Genomic DNA, 26,527 nt, shown 5'->3' on the forward strand with positions numbered 1-26,527 from the left:
AAATCCAGATCATGTTGAAGAAATGTGCAAATGTCTGTGTATCTTTTAATTGTTCTTTTGGATAATCTGGGTAAAAATACGTGAATAGCTTTACTTGACTTAAATTCACCGTTTTCCTAAGAAAAAAATGAGAAAACTGGGAAAAACACAACCAGAAGTGATTTTTTCCAGGATTTCTCCTTTCATAAATGCTTCTTTGGTACAGCATGTTATGGCTGTATTCAGCCTGAAGATCACGTGAAATAAGAATAAATGCTGATACATTTACTTAACTGTAAATTCCTGGAATGCATTCTGGAAACAGAACAGTCCGTTTTACTTTGAGTCTTGTTGCGGGTGCGCGCAGGGAACCGCTATTAAATGGGCGGGCTTTGAGGCGCGGGCGCGTTCACGGAGGCTCCGGTGGATTTGAGTGGAGCATAAAAGTGCGTGAAGCGTCGGTGAAATTCTGCCTCCTCTGCTCTCTGAGACTGGATCGGACCTGACCAACACCGGGGATCGGAACCAGCACCGGTGGTAAATGTGTATTTCTTCTTCTTCTTTAAAATAAATAAATAAATAAAAGTCCAAATTTGTTCTAGACTATAAATTGGTGCTCTAGGCTAGTTATTTATAACAAATGGTTTTAGCTGCAGAGAGCCTATAAGGGTGGCAGTTTGACAAGTTGTTTAGGAACTCATCTGTTTTTCTTTCTTCAAACCTTAAACTGGTTAGTTGTTCGTTTTACAGACACCATTAAAGCTCATATAGCTGCTGTTATTCAGTAATAGGCCGGAGAATGACACTGACACTTTAACATTTTTTTCTGACAGCTAAATACTAAATGGAACTTTCAGTTTTCTCCATATAGGCTATAAACAGTGTAGCTACACTGTGTGACAAAACTCCGTTGTGTTAGTAAATTATAATCGCTTCATTTGAGATGCCCACTGACCTTTGCTTAATTGTTTTTGTGAGTGACGGTTTTATTAAAACGCACAGTGATATCTTGCTGTTGTCTTATAGCTCTGCATTTATTGTGTTTTCATGCCCAATGCAGGCGCAGCCAGCCGCACAGCTTGAAGGCTGGTTCCGTTTTGGAAGAGTTTAACCATTGCTGGCATAAAGGACAATCCCAGGTAAGTAACCTGATATTTTCCCCCTTCTTTCGTTTAAATTCGCTAGTATGCTTGCAATATCTGCATGATGCTCACATTTGACTAACAATGTATTCATATTGTTCAGTTATGCTGTGTAAATGACCATCAGCTTTTGTAAAAGGTGCTCAAACTTTTTTTTTCTCAAAGCTTCAGTAGGTGGAAATGGTCTCTGAAAAGGCTGGTTGGCTGTTTTGCTTTCTTAATAGATTATTCAAATAATCAATAATCTATCACATTAAAGGTGTTATTCTGTTTTTCCTCCACTCTAAACACCAAATCCTCCTCTGTTTTTTTAATGATGTTTCACAGAGCGTCCTCCACTGCCTCCACCTTACAGTGGCCTGCATTGCGTGGGATGCTGAAGCGCAGATTTGATGCCACTTGGCAACATTAGCAGGTGTGTAAGTCATGGGGGAATCAATCTTCACCTGCTGTTATGTCCCACCTCATCCCCCAGGCGAGGAGGAACCTCACAGGTCCAGGCGCTCAGAGATTATGGCCTCCCATTCAGCCCACATCTCCTCAGACAAGCGCTTCATCATCTTCTTTGACTTCGACGAGACGATCGTGGATGAAACCAGCGATGACATGGTGGTGCAGGCCGCCCCGGGTCAACACCTCCCCGGCTGGCTGAAGGACACCTACCGCCCCGGTCGTTACAATGAGTACATGCAGCGCGTGCTGGCATACCTGGCAGAACAGGGCGTGACAGAGAGCGACCTACGCGGCATCATGGAGAAGATACCTGCATCCCCCGGCATGCTCACCCTCTTCCAGTTCCTTCGCACCCGACCCGCGCAGGACTTTGAGGTGGTGCTGGTGTCCGACGCCAACACATTCTTCATTGAGTCCTGGCTTCGGCGCGCGGGGGCCCGCCAGCTCTTCCACCGGATCTTCACCAACCCGGCAACCTTCAACAAGGACGGACGGCTGGTGCTGCGGCCTTTACACTCCCACGACTGCCCACGGTGTCCCGACAACATGTGCAAGCAGGTGATCGTCAGGGACTACGTGACGCGCAGGACGCAGGAGCGGGGCCGTCCGTACCAAAGGATCTTCTACGTGGGGGATGGAGCCAACGACTTCTGCCCTGCCCTCTCTCTCGGGCCCCGAGACGTGGCCTTCCCACGAAGGGACTTCCCTATGCACCGGCTCATTACGGAGACCCACGAAGCCATGCCTGGGGAGTTCAAAGCAGTCACGGTGCCCTGGGCCACCGGGGAGGATGTAGTGCAGCGGCTGAGGAAGTTGGTGGCAGAATAGGGGGTCACAGAGGGGAGCACGAGGGCGTTATAGCAGACAGTTGACACTTTAAGATATTTTCTCAGGTAAAATAGTCCCTGAAACTATTGTTTAACCCTTTATCGGGCATTCATTGAAATATCTGAAATTTAAATTTTCAATCTTAAATGAGTGTTAATGTAATATTGGAAGATATTACAATACTTTAAAACTTGTATACAAAGTTATGCAGCAGTAAGTGGTCTGTACTACTAACAGTTCTCTCCATTCTTTATGCTGAAGACCGATCTCAGTGAAGTTTCTGGGATGTAGCCTGATCGTTGGTGATTGGTGTGGAGAACTCATTGCGGTTCTGATGCCATGTCCAATGAAGTACACAAACATTTGCCTAATAAAGGGTTAAGGCAATAAGAACTGTCTGTATACTTAAAGCTAATTGCGTCAAACCTGCACGTGCCTCAGGCCACCATCTTCCCATAGTTTGGTGCGGAAGTTACTCCACAAACAAGATGAAGCTAATCATGGGCCCCTGAACCGTGACCCAAAGTGAAAATCTGGGTCAGTTCAAATATAAATTTAATGTAATATTAGATTTTTAAAGGTAAAACAGATCGTTTTATGATAATCAGATTCTATCGTAAAATATTAGCCTATACTGTTACAAGGTCAGCGAGTTTTCTCTATGATTAACTCTTGCAGTTGAGCCCATTACTTTTCCAAGAGGTTAGCGGTCAGTTTGATTGCTCATGAAAAACAAGTTTGAGTGTTTTCTTGTAAACAGCACTTTTTTTTTTTTTTTTTTTTTTTTTGTAAAATGTTAAATTGGTCTCAATAAATTAAATCAGTTACACTGCCATCTAAATGCAATGGGCATTGAAACAGACCACACTACACTTTTTTGTAGTCTTATGGCTCTAAGTCTGTCTCGTTCAGGAATATATATTTTATGTATCAAGTAGTCTGTCTCTTGGTGTAGGCCTATTGTTTTTGTTTGTTGTTTTTTGGATGTTGTTGTTTTTTTTGTTTGTTTGCTGAGCCTTTTCTGTGTAGGCTTGGCCTACTGAAAAATAACACCAGCAGGAATAAAGCCATAAACTGAAACATTGTCTCTGTCTGAATTATCAATCAACAACCATGTGAATCAATGATCAATCATGGTACCACGAGACACACACATCTATCTATCTATCTATCTATCTATCTATCTATCTATCTATCTATCTATCTATCTATCTATCTATCTATCTATCTATCTATCTATCTATCTGTCTGTCTGTCTGTCTGTCTGTCTGTCTGTCTGTCTGTCTATCTATATCTACCTATTACATCAACATGTATATTCATAATGTATTGATCATGTGTAGCAAGTCCTGCACAAATTGTACGGCTTTGGTCTAGTTCCATAGTAGCGCATAATAGGTCGTCATAAAAGTATAAATAATAATAACATCACACTAGAGCAGATATTAAGTGGACTAGAAGCTAATGAAGTTAATTTTCATCAGGTTGTAATATCATGGGAACTCTTACATAGCATTGCTAGTTTCCTGAGGTGTTAGTTTTTTCAGTACCATAGATTCTGCTTTATATATTCTGTATTGCTACATACAGTCAATAGTTTTTAACGCCATCTCGTGGTTTTATGGTGTAACTACAGGTTTAATGTTTTGAATGAATAGCTTTCATTCTAGCTTACAAGCAGGTGCAAATTATGCATTTAAACCACGAATCACGATATTAAAGGTTTAATTTTTATATTATTAATATATCGGTTATATTATTTTTCCCTTTTAACTTTGAAAGGAAAATCACTGTGGCCAATGGAGCACAATGACAACTCCTGTTTGTACAGTCACTGGTAATTCAACATCCAGGGACGTGAAAGCACTCATAGTTATGGGTTAACTAAAGCTTTAAATTAAATTCAAATGAAACTGAATTGTGAAAATGTCACAAAAAAATGTCACAAAATCTATCAATGAATCTCTCTCTCTCTCTCTCTCTCTCTCTCTCTCTCTCTCTCTCTCTCTCTCTCTCTCTCTCTCTCTCTCTCAATATATATATATATATATATACTGCTCAAAAAATAAAGACACAATGTAATTCAAAGTAAATCCCACTTCTGTTAAATCAAACTGTCCACTTTGTAAGAAACACTGATTGACAATCGATCAGTGCTGTTGTACAAATGGAATAGACAACAGGTGGAAATTATAGGCAATTAGCAAGACACCCCAAATAAAGAAGTGGTTCTGCAGGTGGTGACCATAGACCACTTCTCAGTTCCTATGCTTTCTGGCTGATGTTTTGGTTGCTGTTGAATGCTGGCGGTGCTTTCACTCTAGTGGTAGCATGAGATGGACTCTACAACCCATACAAGTGGCTCAGGTAGTGCAGCTCATCCAGGATGGCTCATCAATGTGAGCTGTGGCAAGAAGGTTTGCTGTGTCTGTCAGCGTAGTGTCCAGAACATGGAGGCGCTACCAGGAGACAGGCCAGTACATCAGGAGACGTGGAGGAGGCTGTAGCAGAGCAACAATCCAGCAGCAGGACTGCTACCTCCACCTTTGTGCAAGGAGGAACAGGAGGAGCACTGCCAGAGCCCTGCAAAATGACCTCCAGCAGGCCACAAATGTGCATGTATCTGCTCAAAGTGAAAGAACAGACTCCATGAGGGTGGTATGAGGGCCCGGCGTCCACAGGTGGGGGTTGTGCTTACAGCCCAACACCGTGCAGGACGTTTGGCATGTGCCAGAGAACACCAAGATTGGCAACTTCGCCACTGGCGCCCTGTGCTCTTCACAGATGAAAGCAGGTTCACACTGAGCACATGTGACAGATTTGACAGTCTGGAGACGCCGTGGAGAACGTTCTGCTGCCTGCAACATCCTCCAGCATGACCAGTTTGGCAGTGGGTCAGTAATGGTGTGGGGTGGCATTTCTTTGGGGGGGGGGGGGGGGCACACAGCCCTCCATGTACTCTTCAGAGGTAGCCTGACTGCCATTAGGTACCAAGTTGAGATCCTCAGACCCTTTGTGAGACCATATGCTGGTGCGTTTGGCCCTGGGTTCCTCCTAATGCAAGACAATCCTAGACCTCATGTGGCTGGAGTATGTCAGCAGTTCCTGTAAGACGAAGGCATTGATGCTATGGACTGGCCTGCTCGTTCCCCAGACCTGAATCCAACTGAGCACATCTGGGTCTCGCTCCATCCACCAACTCCACGTTGCACCACAGACTGTCCAGAAGTTGGCAGATGCTTTAGTCCAGGTCTGGGAGGAGATCCCTCAGGAGACCACCTCATCAGGAGAATGCCCAGGCATTGTAGGGAAGTCATACAGGCACGTGGAGGCCACACACACTAATGAGCCTCATTTTGACTTTTTAAGGACATTACATCAAAGTTGGATCAGCCTGTAGTGCTTTTTTCCACTTTAATTTTGAGCGTGTAAATTTGATTTCCATTGATAATTTTTGTGTGATTTTGTTGTCAGCACATTCAACTATGTAAAGAACAATGTGTTTAATAAGAATATTTCATTCATTCAGATCTAGGATGTGTTATTTTAGTGTTTCCTTTATTTTTTGAGCAGTGTATTTGCCCAATATTTGAATTGAGGCAGTGATACGCCCAGCCACTAGGGGGCGATAGTCAGGTTTTGAATTAATCTTTTTTCCTTAAACTAAAGGAAGAAGACGAAGAAGAAGCGCGGAAGTAACATCCGATGCGCATGGCGCTGTTTGAATAATTATTTGTCCTATGTTTGCAAACCATTTTTTTCTGTATTGTATGAGCATTTATATATACTGACTACTTTATAACAGAATACAGGTAAGCGCATTATCAAAATGGAAGTTTTATATACAGTAAGCGAGCGTGTCTGAACAACTACGTAACGCAAACGTCGCGTTCAATCCATTCATTCTTTAGCTTGGTAGTCTGCTATTATGCTAGTTTGTGGCTAGTCAGTAAGAAGAGCTGTTAATGTTGTTGCACTTTTTGGTCAGAGCGATTCTCTGTCCACAGAATTCACTCCCTATCCCTAATACAAAGCTAATTAAAGAAAGCTCAATTGACTGCCGCCCGGTGTTAGCGTTACTTGCTATGTATGTTTACTTGCTATTAGCCCTCACCGGTATTTACAAAAACCTAATGTAAGAATATTGTTCTTTTGTTCTTTGCTAAGAATATGTGTAAATAAGGAAAATTATTGGTGCACATTGAGTGAAAGCATAAGCATGTTGTCTTTATATGTCTGAAAAAATATTTTGGCAAACGGTGAAGATGTATGTATGTAAAGTGACAACTGTACCTATAAATTGGTAAAACATTGTCAACTCGTAACTAAACCTTTATATTTTAGATTAAATTATGTTTGCTATCATATATTTGCCAAAACGGCATCTACCAAAATGGTATTATTTATAAACATTTAATTCTTTATCCAGTATTCTACAAAATGGAGGCAGATCTGTACGATGAGTTTGGGAATTACGTTGGTCCAGAGCTGGACTCCGATGATGATGAAGATGACCTGGAAGCAGAAGACAGGGATGTTGATGAGGTACACTTACAATTTACAATTATAACCATATTGCACTCAAGTTTGTTTAGGCTTTCCATGCACACCTAGTATTTATATGCAGGGTGATGAAGATGACGACGATGAGCCTGCTGATGCAGATGATGATGTCCCAGGCATGGAGGTGGTCTTGCACGAGGACAAGAAGTACTACCCAACAGCCGAAGAGGTTTATGGGCCAGAGGTGGAAACTATTGTGCAGGAGGAGGACACACAGCCTCTTACAGGTTTGAAACATTTAAAGTAAAACAAGGACATGGAAAAAATTGTGCCATTCGTTTGCTTGTTTTTTCCAGCTGCCCATCTTAAAGACACTGAAGCCTGTGCTTAATTTCAAAGAACCTTTTTACTTAAAAAAAAAAAAAAAGATCTGTGTGTGTGTGTGTGTGTGTGTGTGTGTTTGACAGTCAGTGTGCTGCCTCTTAACCAGAAATCTAGTACTGCAATTGCAGAAAGGTCTTGCTAAAGCTAAGATCTGCCTATTTTAATGGCTGGGATTATGACGACCAATTAAATATTTGGAATGTCACTACTATAGAAAAGTAAAGCCAGTATTGGCATCCAGTCTGCCTAATCTAAGAAAGAGTAACTAAAAGAAAAGAGCTTTAAGTGGATGTTCTGACAATAATTTCCACCAGTCTCAGTGATTTTTTTTTTGCTGTATATTTTAGGTCCTATATAAAATGCAAATTATAAAACCTTTTACAAATCATTCTTTTTTTTCTTTTATCTTTATTTAGTGCTTCAACTTTATACCGAGAGATATATTTATATATCTATATTTATATTTACATGTATAAGTGACTAAATATTCTGTTAACTAGTTAAATTATCTAACATTTAAAAATCAGCTCATAGTGCTTTATGTGCATACTTTTTTCAGTAAACACATAATAACTAGTGCTTTTCCTAATCTTTGTAGAACCCATTATCAAGCCTGTGAAGCACAGGAAGTTCACTTTGATGGAACAGGAATTACCTGCCACTGTTTACGACATGGAGTGAGTAATCTGTGTGGAGTGTTGTTTATAATGATGTAAGTCAGATTCTTAAGAAATACAAATAGAAAGATACTAATGTTGACGCTGGTGCAGCTGATTGTGGGTGATAAATGTTATTGGTAAAAACCAACTTTTTAAAGTTGTGATATCCTTCTGGCAGATTTCTTGCAGACCTGATGGATGGTCCTGAACTGATCCGTAACGTCACCCTCTGTGGTCACCTTCACCATGGCAAGGTTAGCGCTTATGCCTCATTCTCTTTTATAGCCCTCTGTGGTGTTTTTCCCAGCAGAACATATTTGAAATTTGAAGAATTTAAAAGGATTAAAATCATATATACTGGCATCTAATTAATCTGTTTGCTCTTTTCAGACTTGTTTTGTGGACTGCCTGATTGAGCAGACACACCCAGAAATAAGGAAGAGGGATGATGTGGATGTGAGTATTATCTACAGTAATTTAGTATCTTTTCACTTGATTACGCTTAAATTTTATGAGTAAACCTGCCGAGACCAACATGATGTGAAACTTTTTCAGCTCCGATACACAGACATCCTCTTTACTGAGCAGGAGGTGAGTAGCTATGTTGATCTTTGGCATAACGGTGAACCTTAAAATGCATTATTGCTGTAACATAATATTTTTAGTTTCATGGTTACATGGTTTCATTTGCATGTTTTACTTGGTCATGCTTCTTTAGCTTATATCTGGTGTTTTTTTTCATAGAGAGGAGTTGGCATCAAAAGCACTCCTGTCACAATGGTCCTGCCTGACTCCAGAGGAAAATCCTACCTTTTTAACATCATGGATACACCAGGTGTTGTATTTCAGCTGGATGCCTTGCTTACTAACTGCATATATTTTCCATCCAGAGAATGACAAAAAAAATTTACATAAAGTATTTAATCTCCTTCAAAGGTCATGTGAACTTCTCTGATGAAGTCACATCTGGAATGAGGATCTCAGATGGCGTTGTCCTCTTTATAGATGCAGCAGAAGGGGTGAGTCTTTGTCTAGTTGTCCTCTCTAACCAGCTTTAAATTCCTGCACATATACTCTGGTATTCTTCAGTTGTCCTCTTGACGTAGACCTTTGCTTATCTCTATGCAGGTGATGCTGAACACAGAGCGTCTGATAAAACATGCAGTTCAGGAGCGCATGGCGATCACCATCTGCATCAACAAGGTGGATCGGCTCATTGTGGAGCTCAAACTGCCTCCAACAGATGCTTATTATAAACTTCGCCACATTGTGGATGAGGTTAATGGTTTGCTCAGGTAAGCCTGGAAGTGAGAGTCTTTGGGTGTGTGGAGAGGCTGATTTATATCCAACCATGGCAGAAAGTGACATGCGACATTCAAATTACAATAATTCCTCAATCATTTAAGCTTCTGACATACTTCCTAATGATTCCGAAAACTGAGAAGCCGAGCTTTTCATTGATATATGGGACATCACAAAATTGCCCGTGAGGGGGAGGGAAGACGTGAGCAGAGCAGGAAAGCAGCAACTTCTGTCATGGTCAGATTTCAAGGGTTTATTCTCCAGGGGGAATTCTTTTGTGACAGCTCCATTGGAGATAATAAGAAGTAAAAAAGTCAAAGAAATAACAAGATGTAACAATATACTGAGTAGTAAGATGGGCTTTATGCTTTATTGGAAGTAATTTTACTATTAGGGCCCTTTCACACATGGTCCACATTAAACGAACCCCAGTCCGCTTCCACAGACAGGACTGTTCGTTGAAACAGTGTAAACGCACATTTGTACTCTGGTGCAGACCAAAGCGAATACTGGTCTGCTTGAAAACTGGGACTCTCGGTTTGGGGTGGTTCACTGACAGTGTGAAAACAAGTGGACCATCCATTGAATCAAAGAGAGGATGTAACGTAGGACACGTCACAGTGCAACATGTCGGATAGCTGGTTGCCCCTTATGCTGCTCATACTGGACAGTTTCTTGTGAAAACCTCCTTAGATATTAACACCAAAGTAAAAATAAAAAGCCCTAGACTGCATACATTTATAATTACACCATTGTTTACTTGCAGTGACAAAACCGTTTTCAGCCCTGGCCAATCAGTGAGTCCAGTTTTCTTCTCTTTTGGTCATTGGTTGTTTTGTTAATGCAGCTCCTCACCAACAGTTGATGTAACAACGTAACGTCCAGGCGGTTTGGTCCGCTGGAGTAAAGTGCAGTGTGAAAGCAAAACAAAGGAATTTGGAATCCCCTGCCTAATCGAACCGAGTCCCCTGGACTATTCTGGTGTGAATGCACTTCTTCTTGCGACAAAATCCAACATACATGCCACTGAAGTTGGTCTTTTGTCTTTCTTTTCAGCACATATTCCACAGATGAGAACCTGGTGGTGTCTCCTCTCCTTGGAAATGTGTGTTTTGCCAGCTCTCAGTACAGTATCTGTTTCACCCTGGGGTCTTTTGCAAAGATCTACGCAGACACCTTTGGTGAGATAACTCATAAGTAAGCCACTATAAAAACACTACAGTTTGTATAATGTTTACTTTCTCTATTTGTAGGCGACATAAACTATAATGAGTTTGCAAAGAGGCTCTGGGGAGACATTTATTTCAATCCAAAAACGTGAGTATCCAGTAAGATAACATTAGATGTGAAACTGTTCTCTTCATTTTCATCCTCACTCCATAACTGTGTTCTGTGTTTAGTCGCAAGTTCACAAAGAAAGCTCCCAGCAGCAACTCTCAGCGCAGCTTTGTGGAATTTGTCCTGGAGCCTCTCTACAAGATTCTCTCACAGGTTAGACATGTCAGGCAGCTCAGTACTGTACCTCCATCAGGCTCACGCTAAACTTGCTCAGTGTGTAATCCTTCTTCAAATCCTCTTGGTGTTTAGGTGGTTGGGGATGTGGACACATCTCTCCCTCGAGTTTTGGATGAGCTTGGTATCCACCTTACGAAAGAGGAACTGAAGCTGAACATTAGACCCCTGCTCAGGCTCGTCTGTAACAGATTCTTTGGAGAGTTCACTGGTATGGCTATTTAGTATGAGTCTGCAATTTATGTCATTGATGCATTTAAGATATTATACAACTTGGCGTCACTATCAGATAAATATAGTAGTAAAAATGCTGCACAGACTGTTTGCTTTATTCACTCCTGATAGATGTCAGGATGTTGGAGATAATTGACTATCCTTTTAGCAAAAGCTATGAACCTGTTGTACATCACGCACTGATCCTTGATGTGCTCCCTACAGGTTTTGTGGATATGTGTGTGCAACACATCCCATCACCACAAGAGGGCGCCAGGACAAAGATAGAGCACACTTACACTGGAGGTCTCGACTCAGATTTGGGTGAAGCCATGGCTGAGTGTGATCCTGATGTGAGTTTAATGGAGGTGTATTGGATGTGTTCCTTTTATTGGGTGGTGAGAAGAAAACAGTAACTGTTCACAGCTGCAATCTCTTCAAAGTGGAAGTCTGTAATATTCTCCCAGCTGGTATTGAAGATAAAACCAAAATGCTTACTAAACAGTTTGAAGAAGCTGAAAAACATACTTCTTTCTTACTTACTTAATTTGTTTTCTATTTCTCTGTTACCCCTTTCCCCTGCTGTTGTCATGTGTCTCATCCTAAGGGTCCACTGATGTGCCACACCACTAAGATGTACAGCACAGAGGATGGGGTTCAGTTCCATGCGTTTGGCAGGGTGCTGAGTGGGACTATTCAGGCAGGTCAGCCCGTCAAGGTGTTAGGCGAGAACTACACTCTGGAAGATGAGGAAGACTCCCAGGTCTGCACTGTGGGTCGTCTCTGGATCTCTGTTGCTAGGTATGCTGTGGTGTTTGCTTTGCTGTGTTTGAAGAACCAGAAATCAATATTTGTTTATTAAAATCCAGTTTTTAACACTCTAAGATACCAAATTGAAGTGAATCGAGTGCCTGCTGGTAATTGGGTTCTCATTGAGGGTTGCGACCAGCCAATCGTGAAGACCGCCACAATCACAGAACCCAGGGGGAACGAGGAGGTGAGAAATCAATGAGAAATACCTCTGTTATCCTTAGAAACATGAACTAGATGAAGGCTTACAGGTTTCATTTTCTCTGCCAGGCTCAGATTTTCAGGCCGTTGAAGTTCAACACAGCTTCAGTTATCAAGATTGCAGTGGAGCCAGTCAACCCGTCAGAGCTGCCGAAAATGTTGGATGGCCTGAGGAAGGTCAACAAGAGCTACCCATCTCTTACCACAAAGGTACATCCCTGCACAGCTCAGCCTGGACTGAGAACAGATTTATTTAAGAAGTCTTACATTAAATTACTGAAATATTAAGTAACTGCTTTTGTTTCAGGTGGAGGAGTCTGGAGAGCACGTTATCTTAGGGACAGGAGAGCTTTACCTGGACTGCGTCATGCATGACTTGCGGAAGATGTATTCTGAGATTGACATTAAGGTAAGTTTAGTTGCTTTATGTGCATTTGGTAAGTGTGGATTAACTTTGAAAAATACTATTACACAAAAACAATAGTTCCACTAAATTAGTAATATTCATCCGTCCATCCATTTTCTACACCACTTAGTCCAGTTCAGCCCAGCAATTTGCAGGGGAGAGGCAGGGTACATCCTGGACTGGTCGCCAGTCTATCACTGGGCCAACAGAGAGACAAACAACCAGTCACACTCACTCTTAGGGAGAATTTAGCATCATCATTGAACCTAACATGCATGTCTCTGGACAGTGGGAGGAAGCCGGAGTACCCGGAGAGTACCCACGCACACACTGGGAGAACATGCAAACTCCACACAGAAATGCCATTGTTAAAACCTCCCCCCAGGCTCGAACCAGCGACCTTCTTGCTATGAGGCCACGGTGCTAACTACCAAAACCACCCCAAATAAAATAATCTTATTCAGTATAAAATGCCTTTCTCTTTTATAATAATTCATAAGTATGAAAGTGGTGTGTTTTTTTCCACAAAGATGGTAAATAAACGGCATTTCTTAGTCTTGTTGAGCACCTAAAGCACCCAGTCACCCTCCCATTCATACAGCACTTCCTAGTCTAGTCTCTTTACCTACTTACCTCTTAAACAAGGAAATAAATACGTTTGACTGAAGCATTGATTTGTTTTTGTTGTTTTGCTTGTCTTTGGCCACAGGTTGCCGACCCAGTTGTGACTTTCTGTGAAACGGTGGTGGAGACATCATCACTTAAGTGCTTTGCTGAGACCCCGAACAAAAAGTTTGTAATATAATATTCATCTATTTATATACTAGATAAAAGTACATGATATACAATTTTATGTGCTTACTGCGCTACATCACACAGGACTGCACAATGAAAGAAAAAAATAGATTAAAGACCTTTTTTTTATTTATTCATGACCCTCTTTGTTACAAGAGATGTTTAAGTCTAGCATTTTATTTGTAATTATTTGTTCAGTTACGACAGCAACTTTTCAGTAATGAATTTATAAATGTATACTCGAGTATCTAAATGTTTATGTTAAGAAACTGAGACTTAGATTTGTGATCTCATTTCACTTGGGGAAAAATTGCGATTTAGATTAAGCTGTATTTGTTTTGGCCCAGTCATTTACAACTTCACAGACTTTTCTTGAACGTTTTTGACAAACTGTTATTCAGAGCGTTGGTTCAGAGAATCTCTCACTGTCTGGGGTTTCTGTGAGTCTGTCCTTCCCTCTGGCTGAGTGTCTCCCCATGAGTGATTGACAGCTGTGTGATGTGATCGACAGGAATAAGATCACCATGATTGCTGAGCCCTTGGAAAAGGGACTTGCTGAGGACATAGAGAACGAAGTGGTGCAGATCACATGGAACAGGTACGGTAATGAAGATTGTGGCAGTATAATGTGCCTTTCATGTCAGACAGGGCCATTTTACTTTGATGCCACCTTATTAATTTCTCCACATTTCTGTGCCTTACTGACTATTCATTCTCATTTAATACTTTACAAGGATAAATGAGCAGGCAGTTAAGAACGATGATTGGTTCTTTAATTAAATGCTGTCATCATTGAAGGTAGAGGGATATAAAAAAATCTCCAGGCTGAAAGAGTCATTTTAAAAGTAGTTATTGGACATGCGACGTTGCTCCTAAATCTATAGGTGTGCGCTCTCTGAGGAGCCTACCATCAATTTTCATTTAGCAGTGTCAGATAGAGGGAAAAGCTGGGTATTGCAGTTTACCCCAAAAGTTAAGAAATTGTAAAAACATAAAAGTAATATCACTGTATACAATATATTTTTATTAGGAATTTTTAAGCAATGTAAAGAACAGCCGTCTGTGTGTAATGTAAAATGTCCCTTGTTATAAAAAAAAAAAAAAAAAAAAAACTCACCTTGGCATATTGATTAGCTCACTCACAGTAATAGCACTAAAAGCATGCATGAATTTTCCTGTGCCTCTTGTATGAAGAGCATGCTCGAGTCCTTTTCCTGCTCAATACAAGCTTTCTGTCTGTGAGGCCATCTGGACCCAGCGGTGCCAGCACAGGAGCGACACACTTCAAGCACTACTCCTCCTCTTCCATTAACCCCTCTGCCCCCCTCAATCAGCCAATCTTCTTAATGTTTCAGCTGACACGCTATGCACACTTTGTCCCAACTGGTGTCGTGTCTGTTTCCTCCTGGCAGGAAGAAGCTGGGAGAGTTTTTCCAGACCAAGTATGACTGGGATCTGCTGGCTGCCAGGTCTATCTGGGCCTTTGGACCGGACACAACGGGACCAAACATTCTTGTAGATGACACACTGCCGTCTGAGGTCAGTATTTCTAAGTCGCAAGCTAAGCAGGTGTTAGCCTGGTGAGTGGTTTATTCTTAAGTTTTTTATTTCTGCAGTGGCTGTTTGAACTGACAGTAAAAAAACTAAATGAGCTGCTGTGGAAGAGTGTTTCTTTTTTTTACAGTAATATAAGTGTTAATTGAATGACTTGCTCCCTTATTTATCTTAAGATGGATTATCAGCTAATCATTTTCACCCCTTAAACTACACATTGATGTAAATTGTTAACTTCTGCAATATGACAGAATTTTTTTATTTATATCAAACCAGCAAATAAAGTTACATTTAGCACGAACAGTGCTAGATTTAAAGTGGAAACTGTAAATTAGAAAAGCCTCTGGCTTCAGGTACAGAGCAAACTGCATATATGTGGAAAAACACTCACAAAGAACATCAATGCTTTCTTCTTTTAAATCAGTTCTTCAGACTTCACCGGTGACCACTGCATGTAGTTGATTTAAAAAAATTTTTTACAGTATCTTTCACTGTTTTTTTTTTTTTTTTTTCTTTTTTTAAATTTTGAAATGTGCATTTGTTTTAATAAAGTTTGTTTTTTGTGAAGCACTTTTAATGGTCTAGTTGTTGAATATGAAAACTTTTTGACTAGTCTTTGCTTTTGATAATATCTTATGCACTTATTTATAAAGATAAATCAGGAAGCAACAAATAGAAGTCGGGATGTAAATGCTTATTAATAGTATGCAATAGTTTTCATTATGATGCGGAACATGTACTTTGGGAAGGTAGATAAGACAAAGCCGGCCAACCCAGCGTCTTGTGTAGAACGTGGGATCGATGGAAAAGCCATTTTAAAGCTAATGCATGATAAGGCTACATGCAGAGTTACATTGATCTTCCACTAAACTGATACAAGTCACATTAATTAGTGAAATTAGATTTCCGGAAACACTGACAGTCTTTAGGAAGGATGTCAGGGACGGTCCAAAATGAGTTTCTTACAGCAGAAACCTGAGAATGAAATAATGAACCAATGTCTAGTCTGATAGTTATATTTCACTCCTGTTTGTGCTTGATTGCAATGTTTATTTAGCTAATTACATGTTGATGATATCACTCTGTCTGTACGTCTCTCTTACACCAGCATTTACAGAAATGGTGAGGCATAAGTTGTTTTACCAAGTACTCCAACAACAAAAGGGGATGCATTGTTTGTTCAAGACTGGAACTTTTTCCCTCTTTATTCAGTTAATAAAGAGAATTAAAGGGTTATCAAAGTGGCTGTTATTTACAGATTCACAGGCCACTGTTCTGAAGTGTCTTATCAGGGAACAACCACGTCTTAAAGGCTGTTAAATGTTTACATTCTGTTTACAGGTGGACAAGGCGCTGCTTGGTTCAGTCAAAGACAGCATCGTCCAGGGCTTCCAGTGGGGCACCAGGGAGGGACCTCTGTGTGATGAGCGTAAGTCCTCTCTTCCATAGCTGTTTTTGCCAAATAGATATATCTTTTCTATGGATGTTCAAAAGGAAAATGGATTTTCCTCATCAGTGTTGCATTACTGAGTCTTTTTGCTGCCCTCAGCCATCAGGAATGTCAAGTTTAAAATCCTGGACGCTGTTATCGCTCAGGAGCCTCTCCACAGAGGAGGAGGTCAAGTTATCCCTACAGCCAGGAGAGTGGTGTACTCTGCTTTTCTCATGGTGAGATCATTCTCCCGCCTCTTATCTGACATCAGCTCTTCCGGATTCTGCTTTAATCCACACTGTTTAGAACATTCCATTACCTTGATTATAGTTGGGAATTTTGCTGATGTACCTTATTTTTAATTGAGAACTCTTTTTTTTTTTCTGTCCTGATTTTGGCTTCTGTCCTCATCCTCTTTGGCTCACAGCTTTTGTCATAAATCCATCAGCAGGTCTACATGAATGCCATGTTGTTTCTCCAGGCTTTTGTCCCTGCTTTAATGTAAAAGTGTCTCTTTTGTCCCAGGCCACTCCGAGGCTGATGGAGCCATATTACTTTGTAGAAGTTCAGGCTCCTGCCGATTGTGTATCTGCAGTCTACACAGTGTTGGCTCGAAGAAGGTTTGTATGTCAATGTTGCTAAAAATATTAATATCAACAGAAATTTAACTTTTTTTTAATATTGTGTTTGTTATCTATCAGGGGTCATGTCACTCAGGATGCACCTATTCCTGGCTCTCCACTGTACACAATTAAGGCTTTCATCCCCGCCATCGACTCCTTTGGCTTTGAGACGGACCTTCGTACACACACTCAGGGTCAGGCCTTTGCTCTGTCTGTGTTCCACCACTGGCAGGTAAAATTTATGGACTCAGAGCTGCTTTTATGTCAGCAAATTTGACCTAATCCAGGGATTCAAACAGTTTCTCAAACTCTCCTTTTTTCCTGGTATGGATAAAGGAGATTTTGAAAAACATTGTGTATTTTGGTTATTCTACTATATAAAGATTAAATAATGAAATTTATATTTAAAAATATATATAAATCGGTTATTGAATAAATGAGCAGAATGTGTTTCACTGAGCTTAGTTTTATTTACCATTTTAAAACCTTGACTTCAATTTCATAGCCATGGATGAAACGTCACTCGCGCATGCTCCTAACTGCTTCTGCCGATCAGAAAGCTAAGCCGTCAATATGCAGTGGGTCTGTCTTTACCAAGGTCATTTGAGCAATTCCAGACAATTACTGTGTATTTGACTGTTCAAATTGTTAAGATGAGAAGGCCTGCGAACAGGGAATGGGTTTTTACCGGTTTCCCATGAAGAAACACCAGCGAACAGCCTGGATTTGTGCGATTGTCTAGTTGCGAGCTTGCACAAGTGACATATGCAAAGATTACGAATATGGTCTATTGTCATCTTGGTTTTTGACTTGGAGTCACTGTCCGAGAACCTACGTACATTATGCAGGCCCACATGACTAAAATTTGAAAACCAATTGTCCACCATTGGAAAAAATGTATGATTAAAATATTAGGGTTCTCTGTTAATATTAATGTGGTTTCTCAAGTTCTTTTGAGCAGGAAACATGTCCCATGTTCTCCGTGTCAGAGAAACTCAACGCTCTTAGAGGCTGTAAAGATGCTGTTAAAATTTGAATATTTAAATTTGAGTCATTTTTAATTCTCAAAATTAAATAATTATAATGTAATTCAACATGAGTTTCAGTTCTTATTTATTAAAGAGACTAAACATATAAGGGCAAACAAAAATCCAACGTAAGTTATTCATAGTTAACAGCAATATACGCTGCACTTGTTTGTGTACTTACTGTTTTAACGTTGCAGCTTGAATAAAATACTGACCTAGAGAACTTCCAACTAGTCTTCAGGCAAATATTTGGAATCATAATTACATACATGGTCAGAATATAAAATATGCATTCACCACTGGAATTAAGAACCATTTAATGAACATTATTGTGATTTGTTGTTAAAATTGGCCCCGAAAAAATCAGCAAATTTGAGTCTGGAAGAATTTGGAGTTGGTAAATGGAAAATGTGTAGGTACCTTAAATAAAAGAAATATCTGACTATATTAAATCGCATGTATGTTATGATGTTTTAACAGCTGAAAATGTAAAAAAAAAAATCTAGGATCATCAGAGCATTTATAAAAGTCAAAGCAAGTAAATATATGGCTGCTGTAACCCGCTTTAACCAGTTTCCTGTCTGCATACTTTCGTGTGTTGCGCTGTGATGAGTCAACACCTTGAAACAGCAATCAGCTTCTTTTGTTTTACTTATTAAATCTTTCTGTCACCCGTACACTTGCATGCGCAAACACTGTCACGTTTCTTTGCTCACTTTCTCACGCAGTTGTGGCATCTTGAGCTGCAGAGTAACCAGCCCGTGCAAGTCTGCCACTATGGTTAAACCATTTTTGATGGGGAGTAAAGGGGATTGTTGAGTCATGACTTTTTAAGCGTTATCTAGCTGTTTTGTGCTTCTGTCTGCTCTGTCCGACATGTGTTTGTGTCTGCACTCTGCAGAGCAATGTCAGGAAAAATTAACTCGACTTAGGGTGGATTAAAACTTGACTGCAAAGACATTAATGTACGAGCCAAAAGACATTTCCTTGCAGTGCAAATATTTCACGTTTAACCTCCGAACTTATGGTTTGTCCCCGTGAGGTGAAAACACTAGAGTGTCTAACAAGAAACCAAGCATCAATTATTTATGTGTCTACAACCAGGCAAAAAAAAAAAAGATGTATCATGGCTGTAGTAATCCTTTGGGACATGAAAAATTAATGAAAATTGCTCACGACAGGTTGAGTTTTGTTGTATTAACAGCATTTGTACAGTGTCACTATCAGGGTCATGCAGTTTATAGAAAACAGACTTTTTAAAAAAAGAAATTTCAGAACACATTTTCATTTGCTGTAATTATGTAACATCAGCATAAATGTTAATTAGTTTTGATGTCGTATCATTCTGATAATTTAGCTTGACATTTCACAGTCTTGCGTTGTAGAAGCGTACCCTTTTCCCAAAGAACTCTCCTGGGATGTAGTACAGATCACCGTGACTATCTATGCACAAATTACTCTTTAAAGAGCAGCCGCAGAGTCTGTACCAGATAACAATCAACTCTGAATCCTTTCCCCCGCTCTGATCTTTGAGAGAAATTATTCCTACTAGCACATATTGATTCAGCCGCCCCAGATAATAAGAATAACACAGGAGTCCCTGAACTGTGCTGTTTGCCCCATTAAACTCAAGAGGCTATACTGCGCCTCCCTTGTTAGTTTGATCATGCGCTGCCAGTATTGGCATGCTAACAGCACAGTGTTTGAGTTACTGCTGCTAGCAGATCTCATCCATCTGTTGATTGGGCTTCAGCCACTCCATTGATTATGTTTTTACTCTTTTCCTCCGGTTTAAATCTCTCCCTGAGGCTTGGAAAGTCTTATTTAGTCCCCTCTACCCTACTTATTTCAGATAAGAAATCATCTCTTCCTCTCTTCTTGCCAATTACAGAATGTGTTAGATTCCTGACTGAGTTGTTTTTGTGAATTTTGTGCTGTGAGCTGCGACAATTATTGAATTAGTGGGTCTCTTTAAAAACCTGCATGGTTCTGTGTATTCTGACTCAACCTGCAAACAGTGCATTGCTGCTGTAGACCACATGTGAAAGAGTGACTGTACTTGCACATTACTCTTTCCATCACAATGATGGACGTACTCCTGACTCAGTAACAGTGGGACAGACATGCAGCTGAATCACATATTAAATGAAGGGCTGATGCCACCATCAGAAATGTCCACTCAGCTTGTTAAACACTAAGTTTGATGTGTTTTATGTTGTCAGATTGTTTGTACTATTTACACGTCTGAATAAAAACAGGAATGCTGCTGCTGTTTACTCTATCTTTCTGTTTTTACTAATATATCTGGTCCTTTCAGATTGTGCCTGGTGATCCCCTGGACAAGAGTATTGTAATCAGGCCTCTTGAGCCGCAGCCCGCGCCCCACCTGGCCAGAGAGTTCATGATAAAGACCCGAAGGCGCAAGGTGAGCCTTCTGCCCACCTTTTTATCCCCATTTTTTCTGATTGTAATTTTTTGTGTGGCCTTTATGATGTGATGTTTGCTCTACAGGGTCTAAGTGAAGATGTGAGCATCAGCAAGTTCTTCGACGATCCCATGTTGTTGGAGCTGGCAAAACAAGACGTGGTGCTTAATTATCCCATGTGAGATCGCAACAGTCTCCACAAACAACACCAACACCTTCACTGGATATTCAACAGCTAATATGACTTCTTACCAGGATATTTGGAGTAAAACCTTATTCTTCTTTTTTTTTTTCTTTCTTATAGATTCAGGTCATAAATAGGTTTTTTACATGTACACAGCTGTTTTATTAGCTTGCTCTCTGTTCAGGTAAAAACCACACAATTAGTTTGATTAAAAAAAACATGCAAATATATAGAATTGTTAAAGAAGGTTGTTGCTCCTCAATTGTCTTGTATTTTTATTTTTATATGTACAAATGATTGTTTTTGTAACGTAACTTTGAAGTTGGGGAAAAAGACTTTGGATGTTAGATCTGGCATAAGTGAATAAACGATGTTTGGAATTTAAAGACGGGTGTAAATGTAGCTGCTCTCCAACAAAATTGTTGAAGAACTTTTGAAAGTTGTGATCAGGATGTAATTTGTGTTTGGTGGAAGGCTTGAGTTCAGCAGACTGAAAGCTGCTTCACTGTGCAGATGAGTGCAAAGCAGGAGCTTCACTGATGGTTTGAGTGATTGGTTAGTCTGTTTGAGCATGATGTAGGCAGTGACTGACAGACAGGATGCTGGATGGTTAAAGGCAGGCAGAGAGGTAAGTAGCCGAATATAATTAAAGGAATGTTGCAGCATATAAAAGAGGAATTCCAGGATTAAATAAGTAAATACGGTCCTTATTTTTGTAAAGCTGTAAAATAAAAATTAAACTAGACCAGGTATGATTATTGACATATATCTAACAGACATGAACCACAAAATGTGACTTAATTAAATTACACCATCATGTACACTTTCTGTACATTTTTAGAAGTTGTATACATGCAATATAGAAACATTTGATCAAACTGATGTCTGCTTTCTCAACAGATGAGATACAAAGATTTCTTTTTCATGGTTCTGAAATCTGGATTACAGTTTTATAGGTTGTCCTGTGCAGCTTAACTGGATGGGTTTGCAGCATGTAACTGCTTTAGCTTATGAAAAGTTTAGTGTTAAAGTGATGCTCCAGCCAATCCCACAGCAGAGAAGTGACTTTTGCTGCTGATGTGGTACCACAAGGGCTATTTACTGTGAAATGTAATTCAGTGTCAAGCTGACCACAGTTTCTGTTCCTGGTGAACGATTAAACCCTGCAGAGTGAGAGCATTTGAGCCAGTAGCGCTGTATATTGAGTGGATAAGCCCTCTGAAGAGCATTTAACTACACTTCAGGATAGATTGAAGACACCTTCAGAAGACTTTGGTGTCTGAATCACTCAGTTCTTCATCAATCACTACTGACAGTCCCTCTAACAGTCCTGGAGGAGGTGGAGAAGGCGAAGGTTAGAGCACAAACAGGAAGAGTCAAAAATGGCTTGAGCGTCTTTTGACATTTGGACTGAATGTCAATCCTTTCCAACAAGACAAGTTTTTTTTTTCCTGCAGATGTAGATAGACGGTGATGGGGATGTTCTGCCCTTTTCAAATCAGACAGGAAGGAGTAATGAGTTTGAAGAATTTCTGAACACGAATGCACCAATTAGAAGAGCACAAGTGCAGCAACAGCTTTTCCCTGATCAAGGTATCGACATGCAGGTGCCTTCAGTGTTTGCATCCTGACATTTTCATTATGAAGACATCTAAAGTACTGTAATCAGCTTTGCACATGTGGTAAGTAAGCATGCACTCAGACAGGGTCACATGCGCAGAGATCGTGTCTGGCCCCGGGTGTTGAGATGGATGGCAGCAGTCCTTGCCAGTCTGAACACAAGGCCCAGAGCTCTTCTTACAATCTGTGGTCCCTGCGCTAAATATAGACAGGAGCAAGCTGTGGTACAGGGCCGTTTCTGGGCACCCTCCTCCAAGTCAGGCCTTATCCTCTTCCTTTACAGCAACATTTGCTCTCAACCACCTCGTCTGTCACCTTTTTCTGCAATTTATTTGTATCTTTTGTTCATCTTGTTCTGTCTCTCTGCCACTCTGGCTCTGCCATGTGTCTGTGACTCAGTCACACTTGTCTCTTCCTTCTAACATCATGAGCAAATCTCTCCCTCTAGAATCTCCAGCTATAGGCATGGAGAGTTCAGTCAGGCTATTTCGTACAAACTGTCTGCTAATAGCAAAAACATAGCCACAAATCATTAATGGATCCGAGAGCTGAATGAAGATGATGAAGGTTGAGCCAGCCTCCTAACAAAGTCATGACTACGGCAGCTGTGGAGACAAGAAAAAAGATTAGTTTTTAAAACGACCACAAAATAAATTAAAACGAGATTCAAAAATTCAGAAAGTGCTAGCACTTAAAAACTTTTCACTCTGTTCTAAAAAGATCCCCTTTTTTAAGACTACCCCAAATCTGGATCACCAGATGTCTCTTAACCTTCCCCGAGTGCATCCTCGCGTTCTCAGTTTAATAAAAAGCATTGCATAACACCCTGATACCTGCCACCCTGAAGGTCTGTGACAATTTGAGGTCCAGCAAGGTCGAGATTTTTAGCAGGCAAACATTCACTCACAAAAAAAATGCACAATGACATAACTGTGGATGATCTTCCCCTTGGTCAACCGAAGGACCTTTAGTGCTTAATCATTTCCTTATCATTACATCAGAGGGTCCAGATGTTTGTCCATTACAGAGTTTAGCCCACAGACTGAGTCAGGCTGTGCATGCATGGGTGCCTGCAGAATCAGAGAGAGGATGGATGAACTTGTGTGGAAGCCCACTTTAGAACAATCAAGCTGCGGACACAAAACAACCAGCAGTTTCGATTTGCCAAATGAGCCATATGTGTTCCGCCGCTCGAGGCCTTCCACAAAAGCAGATTGAGACTGAATGAGGGCCCTCACGCAGACTGAACTGGGAACAAATGGTAAAGCACCTTGGAACGATCCAAGTCATTCTGCTGCTTTCTCAACAGGAAACGATCTTCACCGTACGGAATTGTTAAAATCATCCACTATTAGAATATGGTTTACAGCCTGATGGTGAAATCTGTTAATCTTGTGTCACTTCATTTTCCATCTAACAGAATAAAATAATCAAATCTGCCCTTTGTCCAAGCTGAACGGGTTCCAAAATATCTAAGGGCTGAACGATTCATGTTTGGGAGTCTCCGCAAACCAAAGCAGACAAAACAAAAACCACTTCTGTTCAACAAAGACTGCCCCCCCCCAAAATTCATTCATCTTTGACAGCAATATAACTTATTTATATCTTAATTGTACTATATGTTTTTGTTTGATATTATTTAATGCATAAATAAAAATTCATATTAATGTAGAATTACTTAGGAAAATTTTCTTGATTTTGCATTAAAAACACCTAATTGCCATAGATGTTTAATGTTATATGAACAAGGTCAATCAAATTTAATTGAGGGAAAACATCTAATAAACATTTATGGCACATGAAACTATAAACAGTTTTATTTTAAAAAAAACTCTTGTACTTTTATATGGAACTGAAATGATGTGATACATTAAATAGAATGAAGTGTAATAATAAACCAATTATATGTGTAATTCAACAATAGTGTTTTTTGTCTACACATGTGGAATACAGTGCAGTACTGATTTCTAAAAGGCTCCCTAATGTGAGCTCCAAATACAAACTGAGCATTGTTTAAAATTGGCTGAACTGCCCTTTTCTTCGAGGCAGATGTTTATAGACCCGAGCTGTGTGACCTGTCGGGTGCGCGCACTGCCAAAGACGCGTACGCGCAACATCCTGCTATCACTGCTCCCCTGTAAAGACGGGTCGCCAGGCTTTCTCTGAGGGAATCCAGCTGTCAGTCATCCAGATGCCTGCTCACCCAGAGTCGGACTGTGCTGTTGCGTGGCGGAGAGCCCGGTTCTGATCATATATACGGGATAAGAACACTAATTGATGTAGGTGGACCTCCAGTGATCAACAGATCGGCAACTACACTGTCCACTACTGCGAAAAAGAATAAGATGAGCGACCCGACAGACAACGCCGGAGCCAACTGGCACGTGAGCGACTGACATATTTACTACCAAATCTTCGAGCTATTCGCAGAGATATGACCAAACCAGCGCTTACAGTTAGCTTTTAACCAACTGCTTTTGGCACTGGAGGAGGCTCTACTCGTGCCAAAATGTCCCGACTATTGTCTTACATCTCTGTAACGGAATGGGCCCGCAGGAATTTTGGCACCGGTTTTACGCAGCAGACCACATAGTTTAATCGACGTAGCTCGACCGAACACGGAACACATGGACAAAGACTGCTCACACGTCTCGTAGTGATGCTATGAAATCAAATTGAGAAGAAATCAGAAAAACGTCTTACTGGTTCCTCCCGAGAAGTGGAGCAGATAATCAACGGCGGGATTCAAGTTTGGACCTCACCAAGTCCAAAACGACCTTCCCTTCCCAAACAAAGGATCATCTTACATCTTAAAGCATCTTCACAGACTCGCATAGCGGTAAGAATTTCTCTGTTAAATTACAGCATCTTTAAGGTTTTCATTGACATCTTCGGTCCGGATGTGGCTTATCAAACCCAGTGACAGCCTCTCAGAGAGTGAATGTCGAGGGTCACAGGCGCACCACATGGCTCCATAACGCACAAATCACAGTTGCATCCTTTGGGTTTGTTTCTTTTTATTTAATTGACTTAATCGCCTCTAATTATTTGTTCTTTTTATTTTTATTTTTTCCATGTCTAAGACCATGATCAAGGCCAACAAGAGGCCAACTTCCCATATTAGGAGTGCTTTTCGGGAAATGAGCTTAGAGCGCATCTGATTGACATAAACTGATCTTTTAGAGTCATATCTGCTCATCAGTTGAAAGTTGTTTTAAAAAAACAGACCGAACCCCAGTGCCTCACAAGGCTTTAGTCTCCAGTTATTTCAACAAGAAACATGCTGTAGATGGGCGGTGCAGGGTTTCTGCTGAGGGGTTTGGTCAAATCCTGCAGGAGTGGTTCAGATCAGAGGGAGCAGAAGCAGACTTTATAATGACTTTATTAGTTAATTATTGTCATTGATTAATAATGAATAAATTAAACAGTGCTAACAAAATAAAAAGCTTCCCTTATGATGCCTTTCAGGGATTTAGTATTGATCTTAATTAAAATGTGGCATTCAGGGTTATGTTGAATATAAAAAAAACAGTACAAAAAACCCCCCAAAAAAACAAACCAAAAAAAAAAAAAAAAAAACTACAAATATTTAAACTGGGTGCCAATGTGTTTATAATGAAGTTTATTTTTTAGTCTTAAACTTAACATTTGCCAAATGAATATAAATCACACCCCCCCCCCCCAGCATCCTCAGGATTATGTCCTTTTGTCTTGCTTCTTTATCCATAGTGCTAAACTGAAGCGCTAAAACAAATTTTTTTGATAACACATGCGTTGACAGCCCATCCATCTCTTTAAATTTCTCCTTATTCATTTATTATCTCATCTCATAAGTCAGTTTATGAAAAGAAACCCTCCCATCACTTAAAGCCTTTAACCTGAGGTGCAGCCAGCATCCGCATTATTCACAATGATGAGAAACCCCCTCTAGATGTCTTTGAAATATGCCACATTGGCTCCTGTGTGGAGCATTTGTCAGTGCCATACCAGCACAAATATGAGCCATCATAATGATTTTCTCCCCTGTGCTTCAGAAAAATCCATGCTACACGTGAAGTCATTGTGATGGATTTGGGGTATTGCCAGTTGAAAGAGCTTAGTGCTAGTGAGTGATGCTTGGTTTCTACATAACATATGGATGCTATGTATTTGTTCAGAATTTATTCTTTGGTAAGCTGCCAGCAGCAGCATATCAACCTCCATTTGCCCTCCATATCTTTGTTCCCATCAAGTGAATGCAGTTTGGGCATTTCATAGCTTTGCATGCTGTAGATTGAATTAATATTTTTTGTGTTTGAAACTGTTCTGCAAGACAGTCCATCTCTTTGATACTCCTCCTACCTTCTTACCCATGTACCCTCACCATAACCCCACCGCAGACCATTATTTCACTCCCTGTGCATCAAGAGGGAAAAAAATCACCCCCCTATTCACTCCAGCTCTGAAAGAGAAATGAGGAGCACATTCTGTTTGG

At 40.4% G+C, this 26,527-nt stretch overlaps 3 protein-coding genes across 5 annotated transcripts in view; all 3 read left to right on the forward strand.

Moving 5' to 3' along the window:
• Positions 1–403: 403 nt before the first annotated feature.
• On the forward strand, positions 404–3,482 carry phospho1 (phosphoethanolamine/phosphocholine phosphatase 1). Of its 3 annotated transcripts, none has more exons than XM_041999421.1 (3): positions 404–516; positions 1,040–1,118; positions 1,449–3,482. In XM_041999421.1, exon 3 carries the CDS (start codon positions 1,548–1,550, stop codon positions 2,400–2,402), a length of 855 nt encoding a protein of 284 aa, XP_041855355.1. In that variant the 5' UTR covers positions 404–516; positions 1,040–1,118; positions 1,449–1,547; the 3' UTR covers positions 2,403–3,482. The 3 variants fall into 3 exon arrangements, with proteins under 3 accessions (XP_041855355.1, XP_041855364.1, XP_041855373.1); XM_041999430.1 differs by having other exon boundaries at positions 405–516; positions 1,597–3,482; XM_041999439.1 differs by having other exon boundaries at positions 405–516; positions 1,040–1,107; positions 1,597–3,482.
• A 2,577-nt stretch (positions 3,483–6,059) lies between these two features.
• On the forward strand, positions 6,060–20,819 carry eftud2 (elongation factor Tu GTP binding domain containing 2). Its single transcript, XM_041999386.1, has 28 exons — positions 6,060–6,214; positions 6,832–6,947; positions 7,030–7,192; positions 7,888–7,966; positions 8,127–8,202; positions 8,339–8,404; positions 8,504–8,539; positions 8,693–8,783; positions 8,885–8,967; positions 9,077–9,243; positions 10,307–10,431; positions 10,504–10,567; positions 10,651–10,741; positions 10,838–10,973; positions 11,201–11,328; positions 11,583–11,776; positions 11,861–11,972; positions 12,056–12,196; positions 12,294–12,395; positions 13,102–13,184; positions 13,699–13,785; positions 14,600–14,726; positions 16,083–16,170; positions 16,291–16,409; positions 16,699–16,793; positions 16,875–17,028; positions 20,142–20,249; positions 20,336–20,819. The coding sequence occupies exons 2-28, from the start codon at positions 6,843–6,845 to the stop codon at positions 20,429–20,431; spliced, it is 2,916 nt and encodes a 971-aa protein (XP_041855320.1). The 5' UTR covers positions 6,060–6,214; positions 6,832–6,842; the 3' UTR covers positions 20,432–20,819.
• A 3,412-nt stretch (positions 20,820–24,231) lies between these two features.
• Positions 24,232–26,527, forward strand: part of gjc1 (gap junction protein gamma 1) — a 44,887-nt gene continuing 42,591 nt past the window's right edge. Inside the window, exon 1 of the mRNA XM_041973354.1 lies at positions 24,232–24,892. The gene's annotated coding sequence lies outside the window, so the exon portion shown is untranslated. The remainder of the gene's footprint in view (positions 24,893–26,527) is intronic.

The sequence above is a fragment of the Melanotaenia boesemani genome, chromosome 2 (genome assembly GCF_017639745.1).
Source record: "Melanotaenia boesemani isolate fMelBoe1 chromosome 2, fMelBoe1.pri, whole genome shotgun sequence".
Lineage (NCBI taxonomy): Eukaryota > Metazoa > Chordata > Actinopteri > Atheriniformes > Melanotaeniidae > Melanotaenia > Melanotaenia boesemani.